The sequence below is a fragment of the Oncorhynchus clarkii genome, chromosome 12 (genome assembly GCF_045791955.1).
Source record: "Oncorhynchus clarkii lewisi isolate Uvic-CL-2024 chromosome 12, UVic_Ocla_1.0, whole genome shotgun sequence".
Classification (NCBI taxonomy): Eukaryota; Metazoa; Chordata; class Actinopteri; order Salmoniformes; family Salmonidae; genus Oncorhynchus; species Oncorhynchus clarkii.
The window spans coordinates 5,711,196-5,721,195 of record NC_092158.1 but is presented as its reverse complement, the minus strand read 5'-3'; the positions used below and the strand labels follow the sequence as shown (position 1 = coordinate 5,721,195).

The 10,000-nt window shown below is 44.2% G+C and overlaps 1 protein-coding gene across 1 annotated transcript in view; it reads right to left on the bottom strand.

Annotated features, from left to right (window-relative positions):
• LOC139421845 (DCC netrin 1 receptor) overlaps positions 1-10,000 on the bottom strand; it is a 729,366-nt gene that overhangs the window by 103,819 nt on the left and 615,547 nt on the right. The window contains exons 19-20 of the mRNA XM_071172971.1: positions 7,346-7,453; positions 4,885-5,079 (exon numbers count right to left, since the gene is read on the bottom strand). Of these exons, the coding sequence (XP_071029072.1) occupies positions 4,885-5,079; positions 7,346-7,453 (303 nt within the window). The remainder of the gene's footprint in view (positions 1-4,884; positions 5,080-7,345; positions 7,454-10,000) is intronic.

Here is a 10,000-nt window from a genome sequence, read left to right as displayed (position 1 = left end):
GACAAAAAAAACATTTCTTCCCACAGTGCCCGCGCCAATTCGTTGATATATTTATGTTGAAGAGGGTTGGGCTTAAGCTGCATGAGGTGAGACAGGGATGGTTAAGCCCAACCCTCTTCAACATAAATATATCAACGAATTGGCGCGGGCACTAGAAAAGTCTGCAGCACCCGGCCTTACCCTACTAGAATCTGAAGTCAAATGTCTACTGTTTGCTGATGATCTGGTGCTTCTGTCACCAACCAAGGAGGGCATACAGCAGCACCTAGATCTTCTGAACATATTCTGTCAAACCTGGGCCCTGATAGTAAATACAAATTCCATTTAGACACTGTTGCCCTAGAGCACACAAAATACTATACCTTCCTCTTCCTAAACATCAGCGCCACAGGTAACTTTCACAAAGCTGTAAACGATCTGAGAGACAAGGCAAGAAGGGTCTTCTATGCCATCAAAAGGAACATCAAATTCAACATACCGATTAGGATCTGGCAAAAAATACTTGAATCAGGTCTGGGGTCCACTCACCAACCAAGAATTCACAAAATAGGACAAACACCAATCCAGAAAAGAGCTGTTAAATTCTAGAACTATCTAAAAGGAAGCGATTCCCAAAAACTTCCATAACAAAGCCATCACCTACAGAGAGATGAACCTGGAGAAGAGTCCCGTAAGCAAGCTGGTCCTGGGGCTCTTTTCACAAACACAAACACACCCCACAGAGCCCCAGGACATCAGCACAATTAGACCCAACCAAATCATGAGAAAACAAAAAGATAATTACTTGACACATTGGAAAGAATTAACAAAAAAACAGAGCAAGCTAGAATGCTATTTGGTCCTACACAGAGAGTACACAGCGGCAGAATACCTGACAACTGTGACTGACCCAAAATTAAGGAAAGCTTTGACTATGTACAGACTCAGTGAGCATAGCCTTGCTATTGAGAAAGACCGCCGTAGGCAGACCTGGCTCTCAAGAGAAGACAGGCTATGTGCACACTGCCCACAAAAGGAGGTGGAAACTGAGCTGCACTTCCTAACCTCCTACCCAATGTATTAGAGACACATATTTCCCTCAGATTACACAGACCCACAATGAATTCGAAAACAAACCAGATTTTGATAAACTCCCATATCTACTGGGTGAAATTCCACAGTGTGCCATCACAGCAGCAAGATTTGTGACCTGTTGCCACGAGAAAAGGCCAACCATTGAAGAACAAACGCCATTGTAAATACAACCCATATTTATGCTTATTTATTTTCCCTGTTGTACTTTACATCATTACAACACTGTATATAGACATATGCATTTGCAATATAACATGTGACATGTATTTTTTATTTAGGAACTTTTGTTGATTGTTCATTTTTTTATTGTTTATTTCACTTTGTTGATTGTGTATTTTCACTTGCTTTGACAATGTAAACATATGTTTCCCATGCCAATAAAACTCCTTAAATTGAAATTGAATTGAGAGACAGCGAGAGAGAGAGAAAGAGAGAGAGAAGAGAGAAAAACCGAGAGAGAAAGGAATGGGGTATCGACCAGCTGTATCTGAGTGATGCTCTGAACTGGTCTCCAGACAGCTGTATCTGAGTGATGCTCTGAACTGATCTCCAGACAGCTGTATCTGAGTGATGCTCTGAACTGGTCTCCAGACAGCTGTATCTGAGTGATGCTCTGAACTGATCTCCAGACAGCTGCATCTGAGTGATGCTCTGAACTGGTCTCCAGACAGCTGTATCTGAGTGATGCTCTGAACTGATCTCCAGACAGCTGTATCTGAGTGATGCTCTGAACTGGTCTCCAGACAGCTGTATCTGAGTGATGCTCTGAACTGATCTCCAGACAGCTGCATCTGAGTGATGCTCTGAACTGGTCTCCAGACAGCTGCATCTGAGTGATGCTCTGAACTGGTCTCCAGACAGCTGCATCTGAGTGATGCTCTGAACTGGTCTCCAGACAGTTGTATCTGAGTGATGCTCTGAGTGATACTCTGAACTGGTCTCCAGACAGCTGCATCTGAGTGATGCTCTGAGTGATACTCTGAACTGATCTCCAGACAGCTGTATCTGAGTGATGCTCTGAACTGGTCTCCAGACAGCTGCATCTGAGTGATGCTCTGAACTGGTCTCCAGACAGCTGCATCTGAGTGATGCTCTGAACTGGTCTCCAGACAGCTGTATCTGAGTGATGCTCTGAGTGATACTCTGAACTGACCTCCAGACAGCTGTATCTGAGTGATGCTATGAACTGACCTCCAGACAGCTGTATCTGAGTGATGCAGTGTAGCATCACTGTTGCCTGCTATCCTTAGACCACATTAAACTATACTCTGCTTCTAGCTTCTTAATATCCCACAACAGTTTGATCTAAGCTCAAAAAAAACTGTAGCTTGAAGACTACAAATCTGATATTTAATTTTCCATTTCTTCGCTCCGTCTTCAATAAATATCCAAAAGGATCACAGTATGACATGTAAAGGAAGACGTTCTTCCCACAGCTCAACGACCGTAATGTTTCATATTGAAACTTTGTGACAGACGTTCTCTCTATCCTTTAATACGCCGGGACAGTACTGGAGAAGGTGGAACGTTTCTTTAAGTTCCTCGAAGTACACGTCACGGACAAACTGAAATGGTCCACCCACACAGACAGCGTGGTGAAGAAGGCGCAGCAACCTCAGGAGGCTGAAGAAATTCAGCTTGTCACCAAAAGCACTCACAAACTTCTACAGATGCACAATCGAGAGCATCCTGTCGGCCTGTATCACCGCCTGGTACGGCAACTGCTCCGCCCACAACCGTAAGGCTAATGAGGTCTGCACAACGCATCACCGGGGACAAACTACCTGCCCTCCAGGACACCTACACCACCCGATGTCACAGGAAGGCCATACAGATCACCAAGGACAACAACCACCCAAGCCACTGCCTGTTCACCCCGCTATCATCCAGAAGGCGAGGTCAGTACAGGTGCATCAAAGCTGGGACCGAGAGACTGAAAAACAGCTTCTATCTCAAGGCCATCAGACTGTTAAACAGCCATCACTAACATTGAGTGGCTGCTGCCAACACACTGACTCAACTCTAGCCACTTTAATAATGGAATAATTGATGTAATAAATGTATCACTAGTCACTTTAAACAATGCCACTTTATATAATTTATACATACCCTAAATTACTAATCTCATATGTATATACTGTACTCTATACCATCTACTGCATCTTGCCTATGCCGTTCGGCCATCGCTCATCCATATATTTATATGTACATATTCTTATTCATTCCTTTACACTTGTGTGTATAAGGTAGTAGTTGTGAAATTGTTAGGTTAGATTACTCGTTGGTTATTACTGCACGGTCGGAACTAGAAGCACAAGCATTTCGCTACACTCGCATTAACATCTGCTAACCATGTGTATGTGACCAATAACATCTGCTAACCATGTGTATGTAACCAATAACATCTGCTAACCATGTGACCAATAACATCTGCTAACCATGTGTATGTGACCATTAACATCTGCTAACCATGTGTATGTGACCAGTAACATCTGCTAACCATGTGACCATTAACATCTGCTAACCATGTGTATGTGACCAATAACATCTGCTAACCATGTGTATGTGACCAATAACATCTGCTAACCATGTGACCATTAACATCTGCTAACCATGTGACCAATAACATCTGCTAACCATGTGTATGTGACAAATACAATTGGATTTGATTTGATTTGAAAGATGAAAAACAGAAAATCCTGAATGATTAGTGAATAATGTAGAAGTGTTTAGATACATATTATATTACTTTATAAAATAAATAAAATGACTCCAAAATGACACAATACATTATTTACCATTTCATTTCTATTGGGCACAAAATAATCTGAAACACAACCAAAACAAACAGCAAATGCATCCAACAAGTTTGTAGAGTCACTAGCTTGACGTAGTCATTGAGTGGTAGGAATATGGGACCAAATACTAAACTTTACACTACTTTAATACAGTGAATTTGTCCCCCTAAAATGGAAGGACTATGTACAAAAATAACTGTAATTTCTAAACGGTTCATCCGATATGGATGAAAATACCCTCAAATGAAAGCTGACAGTCTGCACTTTAACCTCATAGTTATTGTATCATTTAAAATCCAAAGTGCTGGAATACAGAGGCCAAAATAACTAAACACGTGTCACCGTCCCTCTACTTTTGGAGCTCACGGTATGAGCTTGTTGATCAGCAGAATTTAGGGCTTTACACCAGGGCCTGTATTCATTTTTCAAATGTTATTTAACCTTTATTTAACCTTTATTTAACCTTTATTTAACTAGGCAAGTCAGTTATGAACAAATTCTTATTTACAATGACGGCCTAGGAACAGTGGGTTAACTGCCTTGTTCAGGGGCAGAACGACAGATTTGTACCTTGTCAGCTCGGGGATTCGATCTTGCAACCTTTCAGTTACTGGTCCAACGCTCTAACCACTAGTCGACCTGCCGCCTCTACACACTAACCACGAGGTTAGAGGCGGCAGGCAGCCTAGTGGTTAGAGTGTAGAGGCGGCAGGTAGCCTAGTGGTTAGAGTGTAGAGGCGGCAGGTAGCCTAGTGGTTAGAGTGTAGAGGCGGCAGGGTAGCCTGGTGGTTAGAGTGTAGAGGCGGCATGTAGGCTAGTGGTTAGAGTGTAGAGGCGGCAGGTAGCCTAGTGGTTAGAGTGTAGAGGCGGCAGGGTAGCCTGGTGGTGAGGAAGGCAGATGGGGTGTTCTGGGTGTACATGCACTAAAGGGGGGGGGGGGGGGAGAAGCTATGTGTAAATGTTCAGGGTGAGAAAAGGTGGGCTGAGTGTAAGCTAGCTAGTTATCCCATACCTTTGTTAGTCCTGAAGTGGATGGGGTCTGACAGGGGACCCACTCCCTTGGCATTCTTAGCCTGGATCCTGAAGTAGTAGACGGTGTCCAGGTTCAGGTCCATCACCTGGTGGGTCAGACGGTCTCCACTGATACTCTCCATTACCCAGTCATCTATAGGCATGTTCTTATCCAGGGTGTAGTACAGGATATAGCCTGGTAGAGAAACAACACACAGAGGAAGACTGATTAACCCTAACCGTAACCCAGTCATCTATAGGAATCTCAAGACAGCACAAACAGATCTATTACCAGGCTAGGGTCTTATCCAGTGTGTTGAACCAGATGTAGCCTGACAAATCACAAAGACAACACAACATACACACTCTGAGGAATCACGTAGTCTACAGACCTCTACAATCATAACAGGGACACAATCAACAGCAGTATCTTAACAATTAGCTAATTAGCTAATCACTAGAGACATAAACAACTGATGCTAGAGAAAGGATGGTAGGAACAAGTAGAACATGATACATGAACATGCAGAAGGTGATGAACAGGGCTGTCAACAACGCATTTAAAACTGTGTTCTGTATGACTCTGTCCAATGTTTACAGACACTGTGTTTCAGAGGACAGATAGACTCTGTCCAATGATTACAGACACTGTGTTCCAGAGGACAGATAGACTCTGTCCAATGATTACAGACACTGTGTTTCAGAGGACATAACCGCCATCGTTAAGAGACCGTACTGTGCAGCTGTATTCATCGACCTGGCCAAGGCTTTCGACTCTGTCAATCACCACATTCATATCGGCAGACGTAACAGCCTTGGTTTCTCAAATGACTGCCTCGCCTGGTTCACCAACTACTTCTCAGACAGAGTTCAGTGTGTCAAATTGGGGGGCCTGTTGTCCGAAACTCTGGCAGTCTCTACGGGGGTGCCACAGGGTTCAATTCTCGGGCTGACTCTTTTCTATGTGTACATCAATGATGTCGTTCTTCCTGCTGGTGAGTCTCTGATCCACCTCTACGCAGATGACACCATCCTGTATACTTCTGGCCCTTCTTTGGACACTGTGTTAACAACCCTCCAGACGAGCTTCAATGCCATACAACACTCCTTCCATGGCCTCGAACTGCTCTTCAACCGATCGCTGCCTGCACCTGCCCTGACTAATATGTGGACAATTACCAATGCCTAGGTGTCTGGTTTGACTGTAAACTCTCCTTCCAGACTCACATTAAGCATCTCCAATCCAAAAGGAAATATAGAATTGGCTTCTTATTTTGCAACAAAGCATCCTTCACTCATGCTGCCAAACATACCCTCCTAAAACGTAATTTACAATTACCTCAAACACTCTTCTCAGCAAATCAGATGCAGTCTATCACAGTGCCATCCATTTTGTCACCAAAGCCCCATATACTACACACCACTGCGACCTGTATTCTCTCGTTGGCTGGCCCTCGCTTTATATTCGTCACCAAACTCACTGGCTCCAGGTCATCTATAAGTTTTCGCTAGGTAAAGCCCCACCTTATCTCAGCTCACTGGTCACCATAGCAGCACCCACCCATAGCAGGCGCTCCAGCAGGTATATTTCACTGGTCACCCCCAAAGCCTATTCCTCCTTTGGCCGCCTTTCCTTCCAGTTCTCTGCTGCCAATGACTGGAATGACTGAAGCTGGAGGCTCATATCTCCCTCACGAACTTTAAACATCAGCATCAGATTTTTTCTATTGTGTTATTGACTGTACATTTGTTTATTCCATGTGTGTTGTGACGAGGAGGAGGGGGGGATGGAGGAGGAAGAGGAGGAAGAAGAGGAGGGGAGGGGAGGAGGAGAAGGAGGAGGAGGATGGAGGAGGGGAGGAAGAGGAGAGAAGAGGAGAGTAGGGGGAGGATAGGAGATAGGAGGAGTGAAAGGGAGAGGAGGGGAAGAAAGGAAGGAGGAAAGGAGGGAAGGAGGAAGGTGTAATAGGGAGAGGGAGGAGGGGGAGACAGGCTGGACCACACAGAGTTGGTCCCACATCTCTTTGTGTTGTCTTCCCAACTCCTTGTCACTCATTATCATGCCAAAACAGATCTGGGACCCAGGCTACATTACAGCCAGGGGAGAGGGGGTTAGGGGTGTTGTTAGGTGCGTTGTTAGGGGCGTGGTTAGTGCCTTGGTGAGGGGCGTGGTTAAGGGTGTGGTTAGGGGAGTGGTTAGGGGTGTTGTTAAGGCGTAGTTAGGGGGTGTGGTTAGGGGATGTGGCTAGGGAGTGGTTAGGGGCGTGTTTAATGAGCGTGGTTAGGGGTTTGGTTAGGGACGTGGTCATGGGCATGATTAATGGGCGTGATTCGGGGCGTGGTTAGGGGCGTGATTCGGGGTGTGGTTAGGGCGTGATTCCGGGCGTGATTAGGGCCGTGATTCGGGGTGTGGTTAGGGGCAGCTAAATAGCAGTCTAACCGGGGACGGCAGTTCTTCTTACCCATTACTCGTCCGTTAGCCTCCATGGGGGGTTGCCAGCTGATCAAGATGGCTCTGGGTCTTCCCTCCCTGCTGATCACCGTCAGGTCCTTAGGGGCGGAGCTGGGAGCTGTCAACCAATCAGGTAAAGAGAGAGAAAGGAAATGACAAGTTTCAGCCAATCAGGAGTGGCGAGGAACAGGAAGTAGAGATCAGGGGGTCAGGTTTATACCACCAACGACTAATGTGTGCTAATTCTGTCATCACACCACCACACACTGTTGTTAATTTGAGTTTGTATTAATTGTGTAATAACAGGAAACTGTCGTTAAGCTGGGCCTAACAAAGGTGGTCTGTCCAAAGAGACTGGCTCTGGAATATCATCTGCCAACAGGCTCACAAGTTAGTTGTTTCTGGAGGTGTTTTTAGGGAAATCAAGGCTACCGAACATGTATGCTGGTTCCCATAAACAGCATAAACAGAGAGTCCACGTGCTTTGAGCCGAGCGCGTTCTCTCCTGTGGCTAGAAACACAAATGTTGACCGAATGTGAAGCTATATCATAAACACAGCCTGATCTGAGACCAGCTCTCGATCTCTCCTGAAAACAATGCTGGAGCTGCATGAAATGAAATGAAAACATCAACGTCTTCGTTTATAAGAACCACAGGAATTCACATCCCCATAGAACAGTAGAGCTGTTTTTTTGTAATTGAAAGGTTTGTTCAAAGATCAAACCAAAAACATAGGTTCCTGTGTTTCCATTTCCAACACGTTTCATATCCTTTAGACTCTGGTCTAAAGTAGTGCACTATATAGGGAATAGGGTTCCATAGGACTCTGGTCTAAAGTAGTGCACTATATAGGGAATAGGGTTCCATAGGGCTCTGGTCTAAAGTAGTGGACTATATAGGGAATAGGGTTCCATAGGGCTCTGGTCTAAAGTAGTGCACTATATAGGGAATTGGATTCCATAGGACTCTGGTCTAAAGTAGTGCACTATATAGGGAATAGGGTTCCATAGGACTCTGGTCTAAAGTAGTGCACTATATATAGGGAATTGGATTCCATAGGACTCTGGTCTAAAGTAGTGCACTATATAGGGAATAGGGTTCCATAGGACTCTGGTCTAAAGTAGTGCACTATATATAGGGAATTGGATTCCATAGGACTCTGGTCTAAAGTAGTGCACTATATAGGGAATAGGGTTCCATAGGGCTCTGGTCTAAAGTAGTGCACTATATAGGGAATAGGGTTCCATAGGGCTCTGGTCTAAAGTAGTGCACTATATAGGGAATAGGGTTCCATTTGGGATGTAGGCCCAAACAATGTTAAAATCAATCACTAGCCAACATAGTCCAAACAAGTATCAGGACTCCTATGATGTTCTCAGTAATTGTGATAGATTACCTGAGGGAGACTAGGGGGTCAGGGGTTTACCAGAGAACATTCCTTCTAACAGAGCATTACATTACGACAAAGCTGATTAAAACCTGCTAGTGATCTGAACTAGGTCAGGTCACATTTAACACGCTGTCCTTTAAATGACCAAACAGAGGCTCTGAGACTGCGTTTACACAGGTAGCCCAACGCTGATATTTTGTCCAATTAGTGAGAATTAGTGTGAAACTAAATCTAAATGGGTCTGCCTGTGTTAACGTAGCCTGTAGTCATGTGACTAAGGAAAGTCCTCACGTAGATTGTTAATCCTATGACCGACGTAGGTTTGACACAATGGATCTGGATCTGTCTCCACAAGCTGGTGCAATTATTTTTTTGTGCAGAATTTTTTTTTTTTTTAGTTATATAAGAAAAAATGATGTGTGTTGGTTTTATAACTTGAGTGTGAATCCTGGTTCCCTCCTGGCCATGCAGCAGGACCAGAGTACTATACCAGGAGGGAACCTGGATTTCTGCTTAAATTGGTCATCAAATTTGATCTGATCTTCATCTAAGTCACAACAATAGACACACACAGTGTGCTTAAACTAATTTATGTATTTTTCTTGTCTATATATATTTTTTTACCTTTATTTAACTAGGCAAGTCAGTTAAGAACAATTTCTTATTTTCAATGACGGCCTAGAAACAGTGGGTTAACTGTCTTGTTCAGGGGCAGAACGACAGATTTGTACAGCTCAGGGATATGAACTTGCAACCTTGTGGTTACTAGTCCAACGCTCTAACCACTAGGCTACCCTGTAACACTCACAGTGTAGGTTGGAAAAAGTATGTGAACCCCTTGGATAATGACTTCTCCAAACGCTAATGGGAGTCAGGAGTTCGCTAACCTGTAGTCCAATCAATGAGACGAGATTGGAGATGTTGGTTAGAGCTGCCTTGCCCTATAAAAAACACTCACTAAAATTGAGTTTGCTATTCACAAGAAGCATTGCCTGATGTGAACCATGCCTCGAACAAAAGAGATCTCAGAAGACCTAATATTAAGAATTGTTGACTTGCATAAAGCTGGAAAAGGTCACAAAAGTTTGTCTAAAAGTCAGTCCACAGTAAGACAAATTGTCTATAATTTCAGCACGGTTGCTGCTCTCCCTAGGAGTGGCCGTCCTGCAAAGATGACTGCAAGAGCACAGCGCAGAATGCTCAATGAGGTTAAGAAGAATCCTAGAGTGTCAGCTCAGGACTTACAGAAATCTCTGGAACATGCTAACATCTCT